Genomic DNA, 27,576 nt, shown 5'->3' with positions numbered 1-27,576 from the left:
CACTGAAATTTCTTCCAAGAGCCTTCGCTGTGATGGAATCATGAATCACAGAGCATGCTTGGGCAAAGATGAAGGGGGCAGGGAGGAAGTTTCTCTTTTCTTTCAGTCCAATTCAAGCCTTGCTGACGGATGGGCTCTTTGGGCAAGTCCGTGCTGGAGGCACCGGGGAGGCTGGCAGGGCAGCCTTCCACTCCAGAACGACAGGGTTGGAAAAATGAGTGCACAGATTGTAACGCAGGCAGGATTCATGAAGGGCCATACGGAGAGATGTGGGAGAAGAAAGAAAGAAATGAGTGCATGGGATCAGGGAAGGCCCTGGAGAGGGGGCATCAAGGGCGCCCAGAGGCAGGGTAGGATTACATAAGACAGGTGGGAATAAGGAGCAGAGTCTTCCTGGCGGTCTGGGAGTTCACCTGCTCTCGCCCGGACGAAAAGTCTGCTCAGGCGAGTGACAGTGACATGGGGAACTTCAAACGGTGGGGGCAGCACGATGACCCAGAGACCCAGATGCAATCAGAGCACCTGTATATTGCCTTTGTCTCCTGGCCTCTCCATGAAGTGGGGAACAGACAGCGCCATCTGCATTTTAAATTGCTGTCATGAAAACCCAGTCTCATAAGGACAGGTCCCCCCCTCTCTGGCCTGGTCGTCAGACGCCCTGGGGGATTTATCCAGCTCATATCCCCATCTCTGCCCTCTGGTCCTACCAACCCCTGGAGCCGGGGTGAAAACTATTTTTAACCAGCAGCCAGGCAAGTGTCATGATGAGCCAAGTTTGTGGAGGACAGCGTTAAGGCAAACAGGTGGAAGGAAAGGATGGACGGGTGTGTTCATGGAAATATGAAATGGCAGCAGAGCTCAGAGAAGGGAGAGTGTTTAAGTCTAGGGAAGAGCTGGCAAGAAGCGAGAGCAGGAGAGGGACAGCAGAGGGAGTGGCTTGAACAGGATGCACAGGACCCCCTGGCCTGTGAGGGAGAGGCGAGGCCCCCTGGGACAGGGCGCGCTGCACGGAGTGACAGCCACTCAGCCCCAAGCTTCCCCTGGTCGCCAGGGGCAGGCATGGTGGGCTCTGCGGGCCAGCTTCCCCGGCAGGGCGGGGAGGGAATCCCCACTGAGGCTCTCCTCCCGTCCTTGCTTGCTTTCTCTCTAACAGCCACTTCAGAGTTCTAGGAGTATTATAGGCAAAGCACAGGGGGATGTGGGCAACTCATGCTGCCCAGCACATGAACTGGGCAAAAACCCAAATGCTCTGACCAGACTGGGCACCCAAGTTAGAAAACGTCCATCTTTTTAAATTATTAAGTCAACACTCTTAGGATTTATGATAAAGAAATGTTTATTATACTCATCCGTAACCAGCTGGGTGGGAAACCATAATGCTACCCAAAAAGTATTAGCTGAACCAAGAGGCGCAGCGTGCTGAGCTGCTGAAGACTGGGGAGCTCAAAGCACACAGCACACGAAGTGGTAGGGGAAGGCAGGGTAGTCACCTAGGGAGGTCAGCTAGCTACAACCATGTCCCCACGGAGAGGAATTCCCTTGGGAATTACCATGCAGACATCTGGTTCTCAGCCTTTCGCAGTGAAGAGCCAGGTCCACAGCTGAGTGGTCAAAGGTACTGACTCCTACTAACCAAACACACAAAAGCCTGATACAACTCCCAAAGGCCAAAATTTATTCCTTTACAATAACAACTAGTTATAACATTCAAAGGGCCATATACTGATGGCTCTCTGCCCCCAAAATTCCCTTCCTGTGTAGGAAAACTGCATGAGAAGCTAAATTCCCTTATTTGCACTGTCTAATACAGTAGCCTCCAATGACAGGTAAGCATTTGAAATGTGCTTCATCCAAACTGAGATGTGCTGCATGTAAGGAAACACCATGGCCAGCCTAGAATCTGGGTAGGGCTGGGAACTATTTTTATTACAAATGTTTGATAGCATCAGACTTTTTTTCCTATGCTTTCAGTGGCTGTTTGACAAAATTCATTTCTAAATATATGAAAGATATGTTCAGACTTAAAGCCTGGCTGACTGACTTACAGAACTACTCCAACTCTTTACCCTGATGCCTGTGCATTTATTTAGTGCAGGCCTGAGAGGTGTGCCTTTCCTTGACCCTCTAAGGACTCAAAATCATCACCCCCCCAGGCAGCTGCCCCAGCCCATAGGCATTTGGTCTGCCAGCCTATCAGAATGCCCAGATGGACAGGCTGCCATCACCCTCTGTCTGGAAGCCACAATGGGAGGGGTGGACCCATATCATTTCTACATCCCTCCCCATCTCACCTCCCGTGTTTCATATAAATGAAAACTGATTGCAAAGACCACCTTCGCAGGGAAGGAAGAGCAGCCAGGAGCTGACCCTCAGGACAGGATGCAGCCTGCAGCACCTCGAGAAGGGAGTAGGTGGGAGTGGCTGGCCTCCTAGGGATTGGATGCTGGCTGCCTGCTGCCAAGCCAGAGCACCAGCTGCTTCAGACAGACCAGAGCCGCCCTTTCCAAATGGACGTCCCTGGCCCTCCAGAAGTCAGAGCTATGAATCTGAGCTTTTAACAAGCACACTGACTGAAAAGAATGAAGGCCTGCAGGAAAAAATAAGGTTATTACTCTATATGACATCCGAGAAAGGTTATGGAAGCATTTTTATAGGGATGAATAAAAAGTGGTTAAGGTCACAGCCATGTAGCCCTCATATCCACAGTAAGGGACTGCCCGGCCGTCAGTTCTCCCTGATCTCCCTGCAGTGCTGACAGAGCAAGCCAGTCACAGGACCCTGAAATGCAGCATTTTTCTTAAAAGCATTCAGTGTTTTCTCTGTAAGTTTTCTTTTCTATGAACTCTTGACCTGTGAGCAAGTTGAAAGAAGAGAGGCGATGCAAACTCCACAGTCCAAGCAGGTTTATTGCTGAGCCTGAGAGGGAGCCCTCTGTCCTGGCCAGCAGAACAAAGGAAGGAGGGTCTCTAACAGGTCGAGAGGCGTTTTATGGCCAGGGCTTTGGCAGGCTCTTAGAGGGGAGGGGTCAGGGGAAAGGTGGGCGTGTGGCCTGCGGACGTGTCTTCTGGAGGATGCTTGTAGCCTGGGGAAGATGACACCTAGGTCTCTCTGAGATGGTGGGTGGGCTTATTCGAAAGGTGGTCCTCAGGTCCCGATTCTATCATAAGTAGGTGCAGATATGAACTGGGGTTACACAGGACCTAGGCAGGAGGCGTTAGAGAAACTCAGGCCTGAACAAATATAAACGGGTCTCTCTGTGGGTACAGCTTGAGCCTCTAAGCAGGGCCCACTCACCCCGGGTCTGGTCACCGAAGCTTCCTGTCTGCCCATCCCAGACCCAACCAGTGTGCCAGTATCTTGGGGAACTAGTTTTTTTGTGAACACTTCTCAGAAAATGCTGTCCTAGAATCTGTAGATGCATTTCCTCCTCCTCTTCTCCTAAGAAAGGGACGCAAGTTATACTTAGCGAGTTTGGGGCCAGGTTCTCTCTGTTTCTTCTCAGCCCCTCCTCTGAAAATGAGTCATTGCTACCTCAGGTGAACGTCATGGGAATATCTCAGTTCAGAAACCTAATTACAAGGTGAATCCTTTCCTCTCCTAAATTTTTCCTGCTTCATCTCAAACTGGCAAAAACGAAGAGAGAGTACATTCTTTAAGAGAGTACATTACTCTACTACTGGCACTTTCAGTTACAAATGCAAAATCATTGTTAGAATATGTTGGAATCACATTATAAGCAGGTATAAGAAATTTTTAAGAAAGTCAAGTTAGACATTTTCTACTTTTCTGGTGTCAGAATGATTTCAGATTTCCAAAGAATGTTAAAAATTAAGTATTTCATATATATTTTTTATAGTAAGATTTTATTTTTTAGAGCTGTTGTAGTTTCACAGTAAAACTGAGAGAAAGGTACAGATATTTCCCGTGGACCCCTCTGTCCTACACCACAGCCTACCTCCCACCACAGTGGCCCTTTTGTTACAGCTGATGAACCTACATAGACACATCATAATCACCCAAAGTCCCTAGTCTCTCTTTTACATTAGGGTTCCCTCTTGGTGTACATTCCATGGATTTGGACAAATTTATCATGGCATGTATCTACCATTATAGTATGTTACAGAGTAGTTTCACTGCCCTAAAAATCCTCTCTGTTGTGTTTTAATCTCAAGCACATCATCCCCTTACAATGAAAATCAGAGAAACAGAGGCTTATGTAGCTCACTGTTTTCAGAAATGGCACATCTCTGCACGAGGCACGGTGCCAGGATGAGCGGTGGACTCAGCTGGGGAGATAACTGGGTAACAAAGGATTCTCCAGACAAGCAAACGACGGTGGCTCTGTCTGGGTTCGTCTGTTTGTCTCACTCTGCCATGGCCTTCAGGGGAAGTGCCAAAGGACCAAGACATTGTTACCGCACTTACTCCAGTACCGCTGACCCAGTTCTGTTAGGTCATGTTGAGGGGCATCTCCAGGATAGGGACCTTTACTCCTTCCCCATCGCTCATGGGACAGACAATCTTCACATGTACAATATACATCCATAGATATACCTGGATTTAACAAAATCCCCATTTTGTGGAGAAGTGAACTTATTTTAGTGTATCATTTATAATGATATAAGTAAGTTGGCCATTGGAAACTTCTTAAAATGTTTATGTTCAAAGGAAAAATAAATATGGCCTCTGTCTTTTTTAAAAGTCTGTTGGGTTTTATTATTTTGTAATGAGTCTTGATTTATGTACATATCTTCTTAATCACAGTTGGGCAGAAAGTATGTACTACTGTATGCCCATAAACATGTTTTATTAAAACTGCAACATACAGAATTTTCAACATAATCCTGGCAAAACACAGGTACTGATTGCAAGACCATCTTCACAGGGAAGGAAGAGCAGCCAGGGGCTGACCCTCAGGACAGGATGCAGCCTGTAGCCCCTCAAGAAGGGAGTAGGTGGGAGTGGCTGGCCTCCTAGGGATTGGATGCTGGCTGTTTATATTACCAAACAGAAAACTTAGCCTTTCTGTCTATACCAGCACTGTCCAGTAGAACTTTCTGTGATAAGGGACTCTTCCATATCTTCATTAAGGTCACATGTGACAAGGTCACATATTGAACACATGAAATGTAGCTAATATGACTGAGGAACTGATATTTACTTTTATAATTTGCACTTAAACAGCCACACAAGGTTGGTCATTCTTGTTTTAGACATGGTAGTCCTAAAGCATCTGCCTTTGGGTACTACAATGTAGAGCCAAGAATAATGGGTAAAAAGTTGCCTTGCAGCTGTGTCTGCTACAGAGAATATCAAGTAGTTTTCCCATAAAGAACAGTCCCTCATCCTGCCCAAAGGTGAATTCAAGCCCCTCCCCTTCAAAATGCTTGCAGCTCTTAAAAGCTATTTGTCTCGTCCACTGTAAATACTTAGAGTTCTCTGACCTCCCTCCTGATTGTATTAGTCAGCTCAGAATGCTATAACAAAAATACTGTATGCTGGTTGGCTTAAACAACAGAAATTTCTTCTCTCACAGTTCCAGAGGCTGAACATCCAACATGAAGCTGCCAGATGATTTGGCTTCCTGGCTTGCGGACTGCCACCTTCTCACTGTGTGCTTACATGGCAGGGAGAAAGGGAGAGAGAGGAGGGCAAAGAGAGAGAGGGAGATTTTCCTCTCTTTCTTACAGGACCACCAGTCCTACTGGACCAGGCCACCTTTGTGACTTCATTTAACCTTAATCATCTCTTTAAAGCCCTATCACCAATGCATTCACATGTATTGTGAATTTTAGGGGCTTCAGCATGTGAATTTTAGAGGGACACAATTCAGTCCATAGCAGGGCTCTTTTCCACCTGCCAAGACTGGAGGTGGAGCTGCCTCCCATAGACAAGTTGCTGTATTAGCCTGACTTACCATTAGACCTAGACTAAGACTGAAGGCTGGCCTGGACCCCTCCCCCAACAAAACTGAAATGCAAGCCTCCCACAGATCCACTGATTTTAAGTAAGTTAACTACTCGAGAAAATGAATCCCAGCACTATTTAAAGGAAGACAACAAAAGCCAAAACTCACTAATGTGAAATTCAGTGTCTGACATGAACAAATGACAATCATGTAAGGAAGCAGGAATATATGATCCATATTCAGGAGAAAAGTTGATCAACTGAAATGGAGCCAGAAATGGCATGGATGATGAAATTAGCAGACAAGGATGTTAAGACAACTATTACAAGTTCTTTCTATATGTTCAAGAAGATAGAAGAAAATAAGAACGTGATGAAGCGGAACTGGAAGATATAAAAATACCCAAATGGAACTTAAAGAGATAAAAACTACAACATCTGAATGAAAAATTAACTTTGGGAGATTTACAAATGATTAGGCACTGCAGAAAGAAAGATCATGAACCATGAAAACATAGCAATAGAAATTATACAAAGTGAGGGGAAAAAGAAAAAATACTGAAAAAAGTGACCAGCACATCAGTGACCTGTGATATAATCTCAAGTGGTCTACTATGTGTGTAATTAGTAATTATCCCAGGAGGAGAAGTTGGACAGGAAAAAAAATACATTTAAAGAAAGGAAACCTTCAACAAAACAAAAAAGCAACATACAGTATGGGAAAACATTCTTAAATGATAAATCCAATAAGGAGTTAACATCCAAAATATATAAAGAACTCACACAACTCAATACCAAAAAAAAACAAATAACCCGATTAAAAAATGGGCAGAGAACCTAAATAGACATTTTCCCAAAGAAGACATACAAATGGCCAACACACCTTTTTATTTCATCAAGAAAACGCAAATCAAAACCACAATGAGATATCACCTCACACCAGTCAGAGTGGCTACTATCCAAAAACAAAAAAGAAAAAGCAAGTGTTGGTGAGGACGTGGAGAAAAGGGAACTCTCCTGCACTGTTTGGAATATAAATTGGTGCAGCCTCTATGGAAAGCAGTATGGAGGTTCCTCAAAAACTAAATAGAAATACTATATGACCCAGTAATTCCACTTCTAGGAAATCACCCAAAGAAAACAAATCAGTGATTCACCAAGATATATGCACCCCTATGTTCACTGCTGCATTATTTACAGTAGCCAAGATATGGAAGCAACTAAAGTGTCCACAATACAGGAATGGATAAAGAAGATGTGGTACATATATGCAATGGAATATTATTCAATCATAAAAAAAGAAATCCTGCCCTATGCAACAATATGGATGGACCTACAGGGTATTATGCTAAATGAAATAAATCAGTTCGAGAAAGACATAATTTCACTTATATGTGGAATCTAAAAACAAAACAAACAAAAAAGCAATAGATTCACTGACACTGAGAAGTGACTGGTGATTACCATGGGGAAAGGGCTGGGGTGGAAAGGTAAAGGGGATAAAGAGGCATAAAATTCAATCATAAATTAGTCACAAGGATGAAAGTACAGCATAGAGAGTATAGTCAATAGTTCTATAATACCTTTCTAGGTTGACAATAACTACAGTAGTTGGGGTAAGTATTTAATAATGTAGATAACTGTTGATTGCTATGTTGTATACTTGAAACCAATATAATATTGTATATAAACTATACTTCAATTAAAAAATCAAAAAATAAATGTTTCTCTTGAAAAAAATACTTAAAGAAATAACAGCCACAATTTTGCAATTTGATGAAAACTATAAACCCATTGGCACAAGAAGCTCCATGCAGAAAAAGCCAAATGAAAACTGTAAAGGTACCTCAATGAAATTGCTGAAATCTGTGGATAAAGCAGCCAGGGGTCGCAGGAGAAGTACATACAAAGAAACAAAGGAAAAGTGACAACACACTTTTTGTAGGGAGCTATGCAAGCAAGAAGACAGTGGGAAAATATCATTAAAGTCCTACTAATACCCAAAATAAAAACTATACACCTAGAATTCTTTGACCAGCAAAAAAATCTCTCAGAAAACAAAGTAGAGGTTTTCAGACAACTGAGAGAATTTGGATCCAGCAGGCCTAAAGTACAAGAAATGTTAATTTCTTCAGAAAGCAGGGAAATGATACCATATAGAAATTTTAATCTACATAAAGAAAGGGCAATGTCCATAAATGCTAAATGTCAGAAATAAACATATTTCTCATTTTAAAAAATTGATTCTTTAAAACAAAAATATAATTACTGTGAATTTTATAGCATATGTAGAACCAAAATCTATACCAACAATAGCATGAAAAATGAGAGGGGTGAAATGAATGCACATTGTGTACAATTCTTATGCTGTATGTGATAATATTATGCTATATGGTATATTACTTGAAGGTAGACCGTGTTAAGTTAAAGATACATATCATTAATCCTAGAGTAAGGCTCAGCAAACAATTGACCTGCAGGCCAAATCCAGCCTATGCCGTTTTTATAAAACATAACCATGAATTTACACATTGTCTCTGGCTGCTTTCATGCTATGATTGCAGAGTTGAGTAGTTACAACAGGGATCACATGGCCTCCAAAGCCCATAATATTTATTGTTTTACACTTTACAGAAAAAATACTTTGCCAATTCCTGCTCTAGAGCAATGACTAAAACAAGTAAGTAAATGCTGCTATATTGGTAATTACATTAAATACAAATGGTCTATGTGCCCAAAGTACCAATTAGAATTGTCAGATTATATATTTTTTTAAAAAGCAGGACCTAGCAATGTGCTTGTGTCAGAGGTCCTGTCCCCAGATCACTCCCACATTTGAAGAGCTACTAGAACTTGTGGATCTCAGAAGATGGCTGTTCATGTGGCTCAGCAGGTGCAGTCAGGACAAATCTGCAGATGCCCTTATGCTATTTTCCCTTCATGAGTGTCACACAGAGTCTGATCCTAAATCCAGAGAAGATATTTTTAGGAATGAAGGGGAAATTAAGACATTTCAGATGAAGAAAAATCGTAAGAGAATTTGTCACCACCAGACCAACCCTAAAAGAATGCTAAAGGAACTTCTTAAAAAAAAACAGAAAGTAAATGATAAAAGAAAGATTGTTGGAAAATCAGGAAGGAAGAAAGAACACAGTAAGTGAATATATGAGCAAATACAGGCTTTCCTTCTCCTCTTGTGTTTTCTAGATTATGTTTAACAGCTGAAGCGAAATTTATAACTAATGTGGTTCTAAATGTATATAGAGGAAGTATTTAAGGCAATTATAAATGGGGGAGTGTAAAGGGATGTAAAGAGAGGGTATGTTTCTGTAAATCACTTGATGACATAGTAGAAAATGACATAGTAGACTATGATGTTATATACATGTAACGTGATACCTAGAGCCACCCTATAAAACCAATAAAAAAAGATACACTCAAAAATACTCTAGATAAATAAAACAAATTTAAATATATCAAGTAATCCACAGCAAGGCAGAAAAAAGAACACAGAAGTAAAAACAGAGAAAACAAAAAATAAAATGGCAAATGTAAGCCTGTAGATATCAATAATTGTATTAAGTCTACATGATCCAATATGCCAATTAAAATAGAGTGGTTGGCAAAATAGTTAAAAAAGAATGAGCCAACTCTTATGCTGTCCCAAATAAACTCACTTCAAATATAATATAGGCAAGAAGAAAGTAAAAGAATAAAAAAGATATGTCATGCAAATATTAATTAAAAGAAAAAAAGCAGGAGTGACTTTTTTCATATCAGATACAGTAGACTTAAGAGCAAAGAAAATTACCAGAGACAGTGAAGGATATTGCATTATGATAAAAGGGTCAGTTCACCAAGAAGATATGGCAATCCTTAACATGTACACAATAAACAATAGAGCTACAAAAATATGTGAAGTAGACAGTCTATGGAACTGAAAAGAGATATAGACAAATCCCCATTTATAGCTGGGGAATTCCACACCCATTTCTCAACAACTGATAGACAAAAAAAATCAGCAAGAATATAGAAGTTAATTATACCATCAACCAACAGGACTTAATCTACCCAAAACCAGCAGAATACACATTCTTTTTAAGTGCCCTGAGACATGTACCAAGATGGATCATATGCTGGGCCATAAAACACACGTCACCAAATTTAACAAACTTGAAGTCATACAAAATTTATTCTGCAACCACAATGGAATCAGCATGGAAGGCAGTAACTGAAAGTAAACAGAAAAATCTCCAATAAGAAATACAAATACCTATATTTTTTTAGAAAAACAAAAAACACACTTCTATGTGACCCATGGGTCAAAAGGAAGTCTAAAGGAAAATAATAAAATACACTGAACTGAATGAAAATGAAAATAAAGCATATCAAAACTTGTGGGACATTGCTATAGCAGTGCTAATCGAGAAATTCATGGTATTAAATGCATGTGTTAGAAGAGCAAAAGTCTCACACTTATAATCTCAGCTCCTACCTAAAGAACCTAGAAAAGAAGAGCAAAATAACCCCAAAGCAGGGAGAGGAAAGAATAAACATAAGAGCAGAAATCAAAACAGAAAACAAATTGAATCAATGAAACAAAGAGCTACCTCTTTGAAAATAGCAGTAAAATTAACAAATCCCTAGCAAGACCGACAAAGAATTGAAAAGGACTCAGATTACGAATATCAGAAATGAAGCAGGAGCTATCAGTTCAGATGCTGCAGGCATCCAAAGGGTGTCTTGAAACAGTTCTACACACATAAATTCAGCAACTTAGATGACATGGACCAATCGTTTTAAAAACACAAACTACCACAATACCACAATGTGAAAAGGAGCATTTGAATAGGCCTATAACTATTAAGAAAATTGGATGTGTAGTTTAGCGATTCCAAAAAAAAAAAAATCCCCATGCCCAGAAAGTTTTGCTGGAGAATCTATGAAAAATTTAAAGAAAAATTAACACCAATTCTACACAATCTCTTCCAGAAACAGAGTGGAAATAAACACCTCCAATTCAAGATGTGAAGCTAGGATTACCCTGATACCAAAACCAGCCAAAGATAGTACAAAAATACAAGTAAAACTACAGACAATATCACTCACAAATTGCCAAAATTTTTTGTGCAAAAATTCTAACAAATTATTAGCAAAGGGAATTTTGCAATATATAAAAAGAATTAATTATTCACCATGGCCAAATGACCGAGATACAAAGCTAGTTCATTATTCAAAAATCCGTCATTATAATCCACTATATTAACAGACTAAAGAAAAATCACATGACCATATCAACTGATACAGAAAAAACATTTCAAAAATTCAACACCCATTCATGACAAACTCTCAGAAAAACAGCAATTGAGGAAGACATTCTCAACTCAGTAACAAGCATCCTCAATTACACTATCATATATGTTATATTAATTATGCAACACATAATTATATATATTATATATAATTATACTATATATATTATACTATAGCTAACATTATACTTAATGGCAAAAGGTTAAATGTTCTTCCCCTAAGATCAAGAATAAGGCAAGGATGTCTGCTCTCACCAGTCTTACTCAACATAGTGCTAGAAGTTGTAGCTAGTACAATAGGGAAAAAAAAGGAAATAAAATATATCCAGATGGGAAAGGAAGAAATAAAATTGTCCCTATTTGCAGATAACATGGTTGTCTACATAGAAAATCAAAAGAAGTCTACAAAAGCACTCCTAGAACTAACAAGTAAATTAGGAAGGCATCAGGATACAAGATAAACACAAAAATTAATCATATTTCTACACACAAGCAATAAAAACATGGACGCCAAAATTAAAAATATAGTGCCATTTATAACTGCTCAAAAAATGAATTAACTAAGTGCAAATATAACAAAACATGTACAGGACTTGTATCTGAAAATTACAAAACACTGAAAAAAATTAAAGAATATATAAATAAGTGGAGGACCCTACTGTGTCAATGGATTATAAGACTCAACATAGTGTGTCAATTCTATGCAAATTGATACAGTTTAATGCAGTTCCAATCAAATTCCCAGCAAGAATCTTTTGTAGATATGACAGAGATTATTATTCTAAAATGTATGTGAAAAAGCAAAAGAACTGGAAGAGTGAAAATAATTTTGAAAAAAGAAGAGTAAAGTGGGAGGAAGCAGTTTACCTAATTTTATAATTTATCATATAGTTACAGTAATCAAGACTGGGTGTGGCATTGGTGGACGGATAGACACACAAAACAAAGAAGCTGTAGATAAACCTTCCCAAATATCCTGATTTCTGAAAAAGATGCAAAAGCAACTCATTGGAGAGAGAGCCTTTTAAACAAACAGTGCTAGAATAATTTGACACAATAGGCAAAAATATTAACCTCAAGCTAAATATCACATCTTTTAAAAAATTAACTCAAAATAGACAAAGAACTTAAGTGTAAAACTTACAACTAGAAATCTTCTAAAAAAAAAAAAGCAGAAAATATTCAAGCTCTAGGGATAGGAAAATAGGCAAACTTAGATTTGACATCAAAAACACAAGCCATAAAATGAAAAACTGATAAATTGGACTTCATCAAAATTTAAAATCTTTGCTCTACAAAAGACCCCTTTAAGAGAATGAAAAGAGAAGCTATAGACTGGGTAAAAGTATTTACAAACCATGTATCTGAAAAAAAGACTAATATATAACTAACTCTTATTAGTCAGTGGTTTGAAAAAAATTAGAAAATAGGCAAAAGATATGAAGACATTTCACTGAAGAGAATATACAGTTGGAAAATAAGTACATGAAAGATAGTCATCATAATTGGCCATCAGGAAATGAAAAATAAAATCACCAGATACCACTGCACACCAATCATAATAACTAAAAAAATAATGACAACTTCAAATGCTGGCAAGGATATGAATGAAATGGGTCACTCACACACTGCAGGTGAGAATGTAAAATGGTACTGTTAGTCTGGAAAACAGGCAGTTTCTTTAAAAACTAAACATGCAACTACATACAACCTATCAGTTACACTTCTGGGCCTTTATCCCAGTGAAATGAAAACTTATTTTCACATAAAAATCTGTACACAAATGCTTACAGCAGTTTTATTCATAATAGCCAAACCCCCTAGAAACAACCCAGATGGCCTTCAACCAGTGCGTGGTTAAACTGTGGTATATCTATATTCTATTATAAATGTCCTACTGTTGCTGTAATAAGTTACTACAAACCTGATGGCTTTAAATGATTTATCTAACAGTTTTGGAGGTCAGAAGTCTGAAGTGGGTCTCACGTGGCTAAAATCAAGATCTGGGCAGAGTTGTATTTATTCTGCAGGCTCTGGGGAAGTGTCCATTGGCTTGCCTTTCCCAGCTTCTAGAGGCTGCTATATTTCTTGACTCATGGCCCTTTTCTCCATCTTTAAGAGTAGCAGTGCAGCAATCTCTCTTTGACTCTGATCCTCCTGCCTGCCTCTCTCCTCTAAGGATCTTTGTGATTATATTAGGCCAACCTGATAACCTAGGATAATCATCCTATTTTAAACTCCCAACTTAATCACAGCTACAAAATCCCTTCGGTCTTGCAAGGTCACAAGTTCTAGGGATGAGGGTATAGCTATCTCTGGACGGGTTATTATTCTGCCTACCACACATATCATGGACCACTATTCAGCAATAAAGAGGAATGAACTATTCAGTACATGCAAAAACCTGGATGAATGTCCAGAGAAGTATGCAGAATGTAAAGCTAATCCTAGAAGGTTAAACATTTTATAAATTATTCCATGTATATAACATTCCTCAAATGACAAGCTTACAGTCAGTGGTTACTAGAGGTTAGGGAAAGAGTGGGGACAGAAGGGAAGTGGGTGTGGCTATAAAATGGGCAACATAAGGGGTCTTTGTAGTGATGGAAATGTTCTGTATCTTGACTGTATCAATGTCGGTATACTGTCTGTGATATTGTACTACAGTTTTGTAAACTGTTACCATTGGGGGAAACTGGGTAAAGGGTACACAAGAGCTCTTATTTCTAAAAGTGCATGTGTGTCTATAGTTATCTCAAAATGAAGTTTAATTTAAATAGAAAGCAGAGGGAATGCTTTTCAACAAATTTTATGAGGCCAGAATTAACTTCATACCAATGCCAAAGACATTATGAGAAAGAGGTAAACATTCTTTGTAAATAAACAGATGCAGAAATCCTTACCAAGATGTTGGTAAATCAAATCATGAAATATAAGATACACAGTCGCATAGGGCTCATCCCAGGAATGCAAAGTTGGTTTGAACATTCAAAAATCAATGAAGTTCACTATATTAATGTATTAAATAAGAAAACCAAATGATCTGTGTAAATGCAAAAAAAAATCATGTGACAAATTTAACACTAATTCTTGATTTTAAAATATCAGAAAAATAAGAATAAAAGGGATTTTCCTCAACCTAATAAAGGGCATCTAAGAAAAATTTAACATCATATTTAATGGTGAAAGACAATGTTTTCCCTCTAAGTTTAGAAACTAGGCAAGGATTTCCACCCTTAGCACTTTTATTCATCATTGTTAATAAGATCCTAGATAATGCAGTAAGTCAAGAAAAAGATACATAGATGGGGCCTCATAAAATAAAAGGTTTTTTGATCAATTTTTTTCCTTTACAATAAATTGGATCTTTATATTTAATATTATTTTATTAAATCAGCTATTTTTAGGGAAGCTTTATTATGTAAGTGACAAATTGCATATAATAATGAATTATCACACAACTGCAGGCATGAGGAAGACCATATTGTCTCAGAAGCTTGATTTCGGCTCAAATACACAAGTATTATTTTACAGCCTCTTTTCAGAAGCCTCCTCTGAAGTGGAGGTTCCAAATAAACAGAACAGTTTTTCTATTTTATCCCAATAACAACATTCATTTCAGCAGACCCTTAAGGAAGTCTACCAGGAGAAGCTTCTGTTCACCTAATTTTGGTGTGGTTAACATGATAAACCTTGGCGGCAGATACAGGATACCTGTACCTCCTACTGAATCTTGAAATGGCTGTCCCTAGAAAGTTCATACAGAAGTCATTAGCCCATTTCCTATAAATTAGGGGTCAGAAGGTTAGTTTCCAGCTGTCATTTAGGACCTGAAGTATGTTCATCTTTTAAAGGGCATGTGCAACTCTCTTTAACAGTTCCAAGAGTTAAGAGAAAATGTTGGACCTAGAATTACATGGTGCAATCTCCCATCCCACAGGCAAGGAGACTCCTGGCCCCAGGAACACCTCTCACGTTTTGGCAGTCAGCACTTAATGGGTGGCCAAGCTGTCTTAGTCTATCTGGGCTGCTATAACAAAATAACAGAGACTGGGTGGCTTATTAACAGTAGAAATGTATTTCTCACAGCTCTGGAGGCTAGGAAGTACAGGATCAAGGCACTGGCAGTGGTTATAGTGTGGTGAGAGCCCACTTCCTGGATCATAGATGGCCATCTTCTTACTGTGCCTTCACAAGGCAGACCAAGGGAGCTCTCCGGAGTCTCTAATCCCATTCACAAGAGTTCCACCTCATGATCTAAGCACCTCCCAGAAGCCCCACCTCTTAATTCTATCACACTTAGGGGGTTAGGATTTCAACATATGAATTGGGCGGTGGGGAGAAGAATGCAAACACTTAGTTCATAACAGGTCTTGTTGGGTACCTTAAGCCCTGTGCAGAAACCGCTGCAATAGAAATGGGGTCATCAACAAATTGCCAGAGATGCTTAGCATAACCAATTACAAAGTTTAAAGATGCTTCTTGGTGAACACCTTTCTTTCATGTAGCAATTTCATCTAGCAATTCAAAGAGGGTCCCTTAAAGTTGACTATGTATCTAAGCTTGATTTTTCAAGGAAACCCTTGATTTGGGGGATACAGATCTCATAGGCATCGATTTCTTGTGCTTCTAAGCTGTAAGTAAAAGCCTGCAGGGCTGCTGCAAAGTCAGGTGGAGAGTTGTGGAACTTCAGCTCTAGGGTAGGGATGAGCCAGCATGGAACCCACAGGTGGTCTGAGGTCCCCAGTGGACCTTAACTACTGTCAATAGATAGATGGAGACTCTGATCACTAGGGCAGGGAGAGTTTTAAAGGACTAGCCTTTATGAAACAAACCTTTCAAATCAAGTATTAAACATGAAAGTCACTGTGTCACCACTCCTCGAGTCATCTCCTGTCTGCCTGCATGCCGTGAGCCAGAGGTCCCCAAGGCCAACTGTTTCTGGGGACTTGCTGCCCCCTCACTCTTTCCCTCTTGCTCTTTGTCTTCAGGGGGAGCTGACTATGACTGGTGACATGGAGAACTTACAGAACGCCCTGTACCTAGACACAGTGCCAGAGCCCTGGGCCAGGCGAGCCTACCCTTCCACAGCAGGCCTGGCAGCCTGGTTTTTGGACCTCCTCAACCGAATCAAGGAATTGGAGGCTTGGATAGGAGACTTTGTGATGCCCTCCACTGTGTGGCTGACAGGCTTCTTCAACCCCCAGTCCTTCCTGACTGCCATCATGCAGTCCATGGCCCGCAAGAATGAGTGGCCACTAGACCAGATGGCCCTGCAATGTGATGTGACAAAGAAGAATAGAGAGGAAGTCAGGAGCCCTCCTCGGGAAGGGGCTTACATCCATGGCCTCTTCATGGAAGGTGCTCGCTGGGATACACAGGTAAATCCTGAGATGAGCCAAAGGGCATCCTGTGTGGGATGATACGTATTGTCTCTATTAACTGTGATTACTCAGAGGGGTACCCCTGAATCTTTTAACCTAAATCAACTTTTCTTGAGGTTGTCAAGCCATTTTTATGCAGCCAGGGATGGTACAAAGAACACAAAGTCTGCGAAGTGGAGTGTTAAAAGCATGGGTTCTGGAATGAGGCTGGCTGGATCTGAATGCCAGCACCACCATTGATTAACTCTGTGACCTTGGGATGTAGTTCTGTCTCTCCAAATCTCAATTTTCAACTGTCAAATGGGAATATAGAGTTGTTGTGAAAATTAAATGAGGTAATATATAGTGCCTGGCACATAGGGAGTGCTCAAAAAGTGCTGGAGTCATCTATCCCTCTGCTGTCACCTGGGTTGTCAGTTCACTTCCCTGGTCCATTTTTCTCATTCATGAGCTCTAGGAGAGCAGGAATATCTTCCACCTTTTATATTGTCCCTGTCTGCAAAGGGGAGCCAGTAGATACCATTTTAATGACATTCTGAAAGGATTCCTCACTGAAGCCTAATACAAAATTGAGTCCCAATAGGATTAGAGATACTTTGTTATGGATAGGAAGCTGGCAAGCAAGCAATGATGGCTGGGATAAATGACATGAACAAGGATGGATAATTCTAGAACAAGTTTACATTTATTATATGCATTATCTGAAAGGACTACTTAGTCAAATACCCACTCGGAAAATGGCATTCAACTATTCCTGGCCATCAATACAAAGCTAATGGTGAAAAACTGTTAGAAAATCTAGAAGATCCTAGGTCATGTAAATACATATATGGGGCTGTACTGGACTGGAAAATATCCTCCCAAAATTCATGTCCACTCAGGACCTCAGAATGTGACCGTGCTTGGAAATAGGGTCTTTGCATATATAATTAGTTAAGATGGGGGTTATACTATAGTAGAGTAGGCCTTAAATCCAATCAGGTCATATTGGAGACACAGAAGAGAATGCCCTGTAAAGAGAGAGGGAGAAACACAAGTGATGCATCATACGCCAAGGAACGCCAAGGGGTGCCAGCAACCACCAGTGGTGAAAAGAGGGACCTGGGACAGTTTCTGCCTCGGAGCCCCAGAAGGAACAAGCCCTACCTACACCCTGATTCAAGACTTCTAGCCTTCAGAACTGTGAAAGAACTCATTTCTGTTGTTTTTAAGCCACCAACTTTGTAGTGATTCATTACCAGGAAACCAATCAAGAGCCAACAGAAAAGACAATAAAGTGGCAGCCTGAACCCTGAGAAGGAACTCAGCTCCCCTCTCTTCACATGAACATTTCTACAAGAATCTGTCAGTGGTGACCATACAGATTGTATTACATGCAGGGTGGCCTAGGGAGAGCCAGAGCTAAGATACCAAAAACATCAAAATGAGAGAAGTTCAAAAAAGATAAACGGGGAAGGAGCTCAGAAGGAAGAGCACTGGCACTGCGGGGGTGGGAGGTGCTGCTGATTCTAATCTGGTTTTTTCATCAACTTGTTTCTGAATAATAAAAAAAAACTTCCCAGAAAGCAATACCTGCCTACCCAGAACTCATTCTCAAAGTTTCTATCCCAGAAAGATTTCAGCAAAATGGAGGAGTAAGGATGTCCCCAAATCCTCTCCTCTAAAAAACAGTAAGAACACTGGCCAAAAAATTGTCAGTGTCAATTGTTTTCAGAACTCTGGAAATCAACCAAAAGACAAGAAGTGTTAATTGAAGAAAAATGGCTGAAATCTCAGCACAAGGAAGTTCTGTGACCTTTAACCGGCCCTATTCCCATCCCTTCCCCTGCCCAACTCTGGTAGCCTTGAAAACCAACAGGTCACAGTCACAGTGGAATCAGCAGCCTAGAAGCCCCTGGAGGGAGCAAAATAGAACCTTCAAAGCCCCATTCCCAGGAAACTGCCCTTATCTTCCCTCTCTGGAGGGGGGCGGTCTCTGCAAGTCTGCACTGGAGCTCACTTCTGTTAGTTCTGTTACCCATCATGCTTCATATCACCCTCTAACAGAACTAAAGAGGCACATCCTTGCCTTTAAATAAATTTCATGGAAAATAAATCAAACTCTACTTATAGTATAAGGGGCTCAGAGTCATCTGGAAACAACAGGGAATCTGTGAATCACTCTGGATCAACCATTGCCAAAGGATGTTTCATAAAACATTAGTGCCATAGGAAATAAATAGATTGCAAATAAAAGGGACCTGTAGTCAAGTAAGTCTGGGAAACACAAGGTTAAATAAAGTTCAATTGTTTTCTTTACCTTTAGCACTTCTCCTTGTCTTCTATATGCTAGTGTACACTATAAAGCTTTGAGTCCATTTCCCAAGCTTATCTGACCAAGGAACCCTTTTGTTACTCAGAACATTTCTCAACACTAGTAGGAAAAACTTAGACAGCTCTCTTGAGACATCTGTCTTGCCAGTGGGTTTCAACCCCTGGGCAAGTTCACTATGGATTCAATGTGACCAAATAAATGACAGTAGAACATTCTTGGGGTGAAAGGGTTATAACCAACTTTATTCCCATGGTGGCAGGTCAATCACAAGACTCCCGTCCACTCAGAGCGAGTTTGCAGAGAGCAAGCCGGTCTCTGCCTCTGGGCCTCTGGGCCCACACAGCCGTCTCAATCTCTGTCCTCGACGCTGCCACCACTCCAGCCTCTGCTTTCCTGCAGCCTTGCAGCTGTGCCACTGTGTCACCCAGAACACTGGGCGGAGCTCTTTATATAGACTCAATAATGACACTGCTCACACATGTGTAGCGAGCTAGCCAACCAGGGCCTGGTGAGAATACTGGCCCAGGAACCTCCACTTTATCCACAACATCTCAGAAACCATAAAGAAGCCCATTTGGAAAGCTACAGAATTAGGTCTCTATTACACGAGTTAACATAGAACATAGCTGTGTCTGCTCAAAAAGTCAAAATGTTTGAGGGTGGATGAAGTCTAAAATGAAACTGATCAGGACACAACCAAAATCTGAAAATCTAGAGCATTTGCTGGCAGGAGCTGTGTCTTAGCCATCTTTAAATCCACAGCACCTAGCACAACATCTGGCAAATAGTTACATTCAATATGCTCATGAAATGAATGAATGAAAAAATAAGAGGGGGTTGGGAAGTTTCAAGATGGTGCCATAAGAGGTGAGACAGAGAACTCCTCCCAAAACCACATATAACATCAAAATATAGATAATACAACTAATCCTAAAAGAGCAACACGAAAGAAGACTGCACCAGACTGCATACACCTGGAGAACAGAGCAGACCTCAGGGAACAGGGTAAGGTACCAAAGCCGTGATCTGGTGGGACCCAAGCCCTTCCCCCACCAAAGTTCAAATGCGGGAGGAAGAGAAATGGAGTGGGAGAGGGGGTGGAAGCCTAGGACTGCTGAACACCCAGCCCTGGAGATCTGCTTTGGGAGCACAAACCTACATTGCATGGTGCTCTGGAGATTAGTGGGGTTGGAAAGCTAAGACAGGCAGAATACGTGGAGAGACTGAGATTCCACCACTTGTGGAAAACAGAGATCCATATCCAGCTGCAGTGGGACAAAAGAAAGGTGGGCAGTCTGAGAGACTTCCTAACAGTGAGAGGGCTGCTAAAGGGGCAAGGATTGCACAGAGCTCACTGCTCAGGACAAAGGAATAGTAGACAAAACTGTCGGGGTACACTCTGCTCAGCAGGTTGGGAACTTTCAGGAGCTTCAGGCACTCCATCCCGCTGGCTGGCTACTCAGCTCTGAGGCCCCCCACTGTGATTTGCAGCCTGCTGAGCCTTCCTCTTGGCCTGCTGGCACCAGCTCACAAACCGGCAGACCCTGCCCTGGTGTTAGACCAGCCAGAGGCCCCGCCTACCGCAGCTAGAGACACAAAGCGCAGAGGCTTACACCTGTGCGCTCAGCCCACTGGTTCTGACAATGGAGACAGGCACTGCAGCCGGGAAGCAGGAAACAGCTATTTCCTTCTCTCCAGGCACCAGCGCTGCTCCCCTGCAACCCCTGACATCACTCTAGGGACTGAGCAGCTCCAGAGACTACAGCGTCTGGGCACTAGAGGGCACCACATGCAAATATGAAACATCAAAGGAAACTTGTTCAGACAAGAATCTCACAAACACCAGAAAGGGGCCAAATGAAACTGAACTTACCCATCTTCCTGAAAGAGAGTTCAAAATAAAAATCATAAACATGCTCATGGAGGCACAGAAAAATATTCATGAACTCAGGGATGAATTTAGGACAGAGATTCAATGATTAAGAAATTCCATATCTGAAATGAAACATACAATGGAGGGATTTAAAAGCAGATTAGATGTAGTAGAAGAGATGGTAAATGGAATAGAAATTAGAGAAGAGGAATACAAAGAAGCTGAGGCACAGAGAGGAAAAAGAATCTCTAAGAATGAAAGAATATTGAGAGAAATGTGTGACCAATGCAAATGGAACAATATTCACATTATGGGGGTACCAGAAGAAGAAGAGAGAGAAAAGGGATAGAAAGTGTCTTTGAGGAGGTAATTGCTGAAAACTTCCCTGATCTGGGAAAGGAGATAGTCTCTCAGGCCATGGAGGTGCACAGATCTCCCAACACAAGAGAACCAGGGAAGACAACACCAAGACATACAATAATTAAAATGGCAAAGATCAAGGATAAGGACAGAATATTAAAAGCAGACAGAGAGAGAAAAAAGATCACATACAAAGAAAAATCCATCAGACTTCTCAACAGAAACCTTACAGGCCAGAAGGGAGTGGCATGATGTATTTAATGCAATGAAGCAGAAGGGCCTCGAACCAAGAATACTCTACCCAACAAGGTTATCATTTAAATTTGAAGGAGGGATTAAACAATTTTCAGATAAGCAAAAGCTGAGAGAAGTTACCTCCCACAAACCACCTCTACAGTGCATTTTGGAGGGACTGCTATAGATGGAAGTGTTCCTAAGGTTTAATAGATGTCACCAGACATAATAAAACCACAGTAAAGAAAGTAGAACAATTAATTACTAAGCATATGCAAAATCAAATCAACTACTCCCAAAGTCAATCAAGGGATAAACCAAGAATACAGAATATGATACGTAATATATAAAGAATGGAGGAGGAAGGAGGGAAAAAAAGAACCTTTAGGTTGTGTTTGTAATAGTCTAATAAGTGAGATAAATCTGACTGTTAGTAAGGGAATTACCCTTGAACCTTTGGCAACCACGAATCTAAAGCCTGCAATGGCAATAAGTACATACCTATTGATGATCACCCTAAATGTAAATGGTTTTAATGCACCAATCAGGAGACATAGAGTCACTGAGTGAATTAAAAAAACAAGACCCATCTATAAGCTGCCTACAAGAGACTCACTTCAAACACAAAGACATACACAGACTGAAAGTAAAGGGATGGAAAAAGATATTTCATGCAACAAATAGGAAGAAAAAACAGGAGTTGCAGTACTTGTATGAAAGTAGACTTCACACAAAGAATGTAACAAGAGACAAAGAAGGATATTACATAATGATAAATGGGTCAGTCCAAAAAGAGGATATAACTATTATAAATATCTATGCACCCAACACAGGATCACATACAAATGTGAAACAAATACCAACAGATTTAAAGGATGAGATAGAATGCAATGTATTCATTTTGGAGACTTCAACACACCACTCACTCAAAAGGACAGATCAACCAGACAGAAAATAAGGACACAGAGTCACTGATCAACGTATTAGAACAGATGGCTCTAACAGACAACTACAGAACACTCCGTCCAATGGCAACAGGATACATATTCTTCTCAAGTGCATTTTCAAGAATAGATCATATAGTAGGCCCCAGTAGGAGCCTCAGTAAATTAAAAAAGATTGAAATTGTACCAGTGAGCTTCTCAGATCACAATGGTATGAAACTAGAAATAAATTACACAAAGAAAATGAAAAATCCCACAAACACATGGTGGCTTAGTAACATGCTCATAAACAATCAATGGATCAGTGAACAAATAAAAACAGAGATCAAGCAGTATATGGAGACAATGACAACAATAATTCAACACCACAAAATCTGTGGGACACAGCGAAGGCCATGCAAGAGGGAAGTATATTGCAATACAGGCCTGCCTTAGGAAAGAAGAACAATCCCATGTGAATAGTCTAAACTCACATTTAACGAAACTAGAAAAAGAAGAACAAATGAGCCCCAAGTCAGTAGAAGGAGGGACATAATAACGATTAGAGCAGAAATAAATAAAATCGAGAAGAATAAACAATAGAAAGAATCAATGAAAGCAGGAGCTGGTTCTTTGAGAAAATAAACAAAATAGATAAACCCCTAGCCAGACTTACCAAGAAAAAAAGAGAGTCTACACACATAAACAGAATCAGAAATGATAAAGGAAAATTCACAATGGACACCACAGAAATACAAAGAATTATGAGAGAATACTATGAAAAATGATATGCTAACAAACTGGATAACCAAAAGAAATGGGTAACTTTCTAGAAAAATACAACCTTCCAAGGCTGACCGAGGAAGAAACAGAAAATCTGAATAGACCAATTACAAGCAAGGAAATTGAATTGGTAATCAAAATACTACCTAAGAACAAAACGTCTGGACCAGATGGTTTCACTGCTGAATTTTATCAAACATTTAGTGAAGATCTAATACCCATCCTCCTTAAAGTTTTCCAAAAAGTAGAAGAGGAGGGAATAGTTCCAAACTCATTCTATGAAGCCAGCATCACTCCAATACCAAAAACAAGCAAAGACACCACAAAAAAAAGAAAATTACAGACCAATATCCCTATGAACATAGATGCAAAAATACTCAACAAAATATTAGCAAACTGAACACATAAATACATCAAAAAGATCATCCATCATGATCAAATAGGATTTATTCCAGGGATGCAAGGAGGGTACAACATTAGAAAATCCATCATCATCATCCACCACATCAACAAAAAGGACAAAAACCACAAGATAGTCTCCACAGATGCTGAAAAAGCATTCAACAAAATTAACAACATCCACTCATGATAAAAACTCTCAACAAAATGGGTATAGAGGGCAAGTACCTCAACATAATAAAGGCCATATATGACAAACCCACAGCCAACATTATACTTAACAGCGAGAAGCTGAAAGCTTTTCCTTTAATATTGGGAACAAGACAAGGATGCCCACTCTCACCACTTTCATTGAACATAGTTCTGGAGTTCCTAGCCAGGACAATCAGACAACACAAAGAAATAAAAGGCATCCAGATTGGTAAAGAAGAAGTTAAACTGTCCCTGTTTGCAGATGATGTGATATTATACATAAAAAACCCTAAAGAATTCACTCCAAAACTACTAGATCTAGTATCTGAATTCAGCAAAGTTGCAGGATACAAAATTAATACACAGAAATCTGTTGCACTCCTAAACACTAACAATGAACTAGCAGAAAGAGAAATCAGGAAAACAATTCCATTCACAATTGCATCAAAAAGAATAAAATACCTAGGAATAAACCTAACCAAGGAACTGAAAGACCTATAATCTGAAAACTACAAGACACTCATGAGAGAAATTAGATACCAATAAATGGAAACACATCCCATGCTCATGGATAGGAAGAATTAATATTGTCGCAATCTACAGATTCAATGCAATCCCTATCAAAATACCAACAACGTTCTTCACCAAACTAGAGCAAATAGTTCTAAAATTCACATGGAACCACAAAAGATCCTGAATAGCCAAAGCAATTCTGAGAAGGAAGAATAAAGCAGGAAGGATTATGCTCCCTGACTTTAAGCTCTACTACAAAGCCAGAGTAAACAAGATAGTTTGGTACTGGCACAAGAACAGACCCAAAGACGAAGAGAACAAACTAGAGAGCCCAGATATAAACCCAAGCATATACGGTCAATTAATATACAATAAAGGATCCATGGACATACAATGGGGAAATGACAGCCTCTTCAACAACTGGTGCTGGCAAAACTGGACAGCTACATGCAAGAGAATGAAACTGGTTTATTGTCTATCCCCATACACAAAAGTAAACTCAAAATGGATCAAAGACCTGAATGTAAGTCACATGAAACCATAAAACTCTTAGGAGAAAATATAGGCAAAAATCTCTTGAATATAAACATGAGCAACTTTTTCCTGAACAGGAAGGGAAACAAAATAAAAAATGAACAAATGGCACTTTGTCATGCAGCAAAGGACACCATCAGCAGAACAAAAAGGCATCCTACAGTATGGGTGAATATATTTGTAAATGACATATCTGACAAGGGGTTAACATCCAAAATATATAAAGAACTCACACACCTCAACACCCAAAAAGCAAATAATCCTATTAAAAAATGGTTGGAGGATATGAACAGACACTTCTCCAAAGAAATCCAGATGGCCAACAGGCACATGAAAAGATGCTCCAAATGGCTAATTATCAGGGAAATGCAAATTAAAACCACAATGAGTTATCACCTCAAACCAGGTAGGGTGGCAACATAGAAAAGACTAGGATCAACAAATGCTGGCGAGGATGTGAAGAAAGGGAAACCATCCTACACTGTTGGTGGGAATATAAACTAGTTCAACCATTGTGGAAGGCAGTATGGAGGATCCTCGAAAAACTAAAAATAGAAATACCATTTGACCCAGGAATTCCACTCCTAGGAATTGACCCTAGGAATGCAGGACCCCAGTTTGAAGAAGACATATGCACCCCTATGTTTATCGCAGCACTATTCACAACAGCCAAGAAATGGAAGCAACCTAAGTGTCCGTCAGTAGATGAATGGATAAAGAAGATGTGGTACATATACATAATGGAATATTATTCAGCCATAAGAAAACAAATCCTACCATTTGCAACAACATGGATGGTGCTAGAAGGTATTATGCTCAGTGAAATAAGCCAGGCAGAGAAAGACAGGTACCCAATGGTTTCATTCATCTGTGGAGCATAAGAACAAAGCAAAAACTGAAGGAACAAAACAGCAGCAGACTCACAGAACCCAAGAATGGACTAACAGTTGGCAAAGGGAAAGGGACTGGAGAGGATGGGTGCAAAGGGAGGGAGAAGGGGAATAAGGGGCATTATGATTAGCACACATAACGTGGGGGAGGCATGGGAAGGCAGTATAGCACAGAGAAGACAAGTAGTGACTCCAGCATCTTACTATGCTGGACAGTGACAGTAATGGGGTATGTGGTGTGGACTTGAGAATGAGGGGGACCTAGTAACCACAATGTTACTCATGTGGTTGTATATTGATACCAAAATAAAAAATAAGAGCAACTCAAGCTTACCAAGGATTAATTTATGTAAAGATAAATAACAGCTTTTGGAACTCTCCTTCAGTAAGTGATTTAGGCCGGAAAACAATAGAAATGTTTTCCAGGTATCAGATGCATTCCATCATGGGCTAATGACAGGACTACAAGGCAGCCAGGCCTCCCCCATCTCCCATCTACTGGGTCTTCTAACAGGAAGGCTGACTGGCTGGCTGGCTGGGCGTTGGGTCTGTTCTGAAGCAGCTCCTCGTGTTTTTGTCCTCAGGCTGGGATCATTACAGAGGCCAAGCTGAAGGATCTGACGCCGCCCATGCCTGTGATGTTCATCAAGGCCATTCCTGCAGATAAGCAGGATTGCCGCAGTGTCTACCCTTGTCCCGTGTACAAGACCTGTCAGCGGGGACCCACCTACGTGTGGACTTTCAACCTGAAGACGAAGGAGAACCCATCTAAGTGGGTTCTAGCTGGAGTAGCTTTGCTTCTCCAGATTTAGCTTCCTGCAGAAAAAGAGTAAACAAGGCTGGGCTAGAGGCTGCCCAGGGGGGCAAGTGGGTGAGGGGTACCACAGACACACAGAGAGGTAAAAGAAATCTTAAATACTCACAAATCTGTAGAATTGTATTAAGGAACTAGGCAAGAAATGCCTAAAGTGAGGCTGAGCTGGAGTGTGGACCCCGAAACTGGGGAGCTTTTCATAACACTTTCCTAATAAAGTGATTTATTCTTCAACTGTCTGGAGGCTTTCAGAGTGCAGTTGTGATCCTGGAGACCAGAGAAATGCACCCAATTGCCTGAGCCCTGGCGCTATTACACAGCCCTGTGCTCAGCGCTCTAACCCCCAGCTCCTCTGTGAACCTAAAGCATTGGCATCACTCACTGAAAAACCCCAATGTGTGCTTTTTAACAAGCTTCCCAGGTGATTTGGGTGCACATTATGGTTTGAGAAACTTTACTCTGGATCAGGGGTCACCAAACTCTGTAACAGGCCAGACAGAAAACATTTGACTTCTCAGGGCGTTTCTTTCTGTTGCAACTTCTCAACTCTGCCCCTGAGGCCCAAAAGCAGCCAGTGACAATACATAAATGAATGTGACTGTGGTCCAGAAACTTTATTTACTGAGCCATATTTTGCTGGCCACTGTTCTAGAGGATAAGGGAAGTGTGTATGTGGTATTTATCCTTCATTACCCCACACTTCCATTCAATAAATTCGTAACTAACATTATTTGCTGAGAACATACCTGTGAATGAGGTAGGTTGTTCCCTTGGATCACTAACATCATTCAGAACCATTCACAGGGAACCCAAGGAGAAACCCTTAACCCTTAATCTAAAGCTTTTTAACTTGTAAGTTTTCTAGCTTTTTCTCTGTAGAACAAATGTGCACTGGAAGCCCAAAGAGTTCCACAGTTTTACTGAGTTTTAAAATAAGTTTTCTAGCTTTTCTCTGTAGAACAAATGTGCACTGGAAGCCCAAAGAATTCCACAGTTTTACTGAGTTTTAAAGAGCTCTATAGGGAAGCTTGTTTGGTAAAAAGTCTGGGAGGGCCCATTATTCCTTCTACAATTATTACCACATATCCTTGAACTTTTTTTGGAATGAGTTATTTAAAACAGTGGTCCTTCAACTTGAGCAGGC

The 27,576-nt window shown here is 40.4% G+C and overlaps 1 protein-coding gene across 15 annotated transcripts in view; it reads left to right on the top strand.

The window, feature by feature from the left end:
• The window catches only part of DNAH9 (dynein axonemal heavy chain 9), a 352,680-nt gene extending 326,145 nt beyond the window's left edge, over positions 1-26,535 (top strand). For all 15 annotated transcript variants that reach the window (XM_057500838.1, XM_057500837.1, XM_057500842.1 and 12 more), the window contains 2 exons: positions 16,211-16,600; positions 26,203-26,535. In XM_057500838.1, coding sequence (XP_057356821.1) covers positions 16,211-16,600; positions 26,203-26,430 — 618 coding nt within the window. In that variant the 3' untranslated portion in view covers positions 26,431-26,535. The remainder of the gene's footprint in view (positions 1-16,210; positions 16,601-26,202) is intronic.
• Positions 26,536-27,576: the final 1,041 nt, after the last annotated feature.

This window comes from Manis pentadactyla, chromosome 4, assembly GCF_030020395.1.
Source record: "Manis pentadactyla isolate mManPen7 chromosome 4, mManPen7.hap1, whole genome shotgun sequence".
Lineage (NCBI taxonomy): Eukaryota > Metazoa > Chordata > Mammalia > Pholidota > Manidae > Manis > Manis pentadactyla.
Note: the sequence above shows the minus strand (reverse complement) of the source record. Positions and strands in the feature narration are given on the sequence as shown.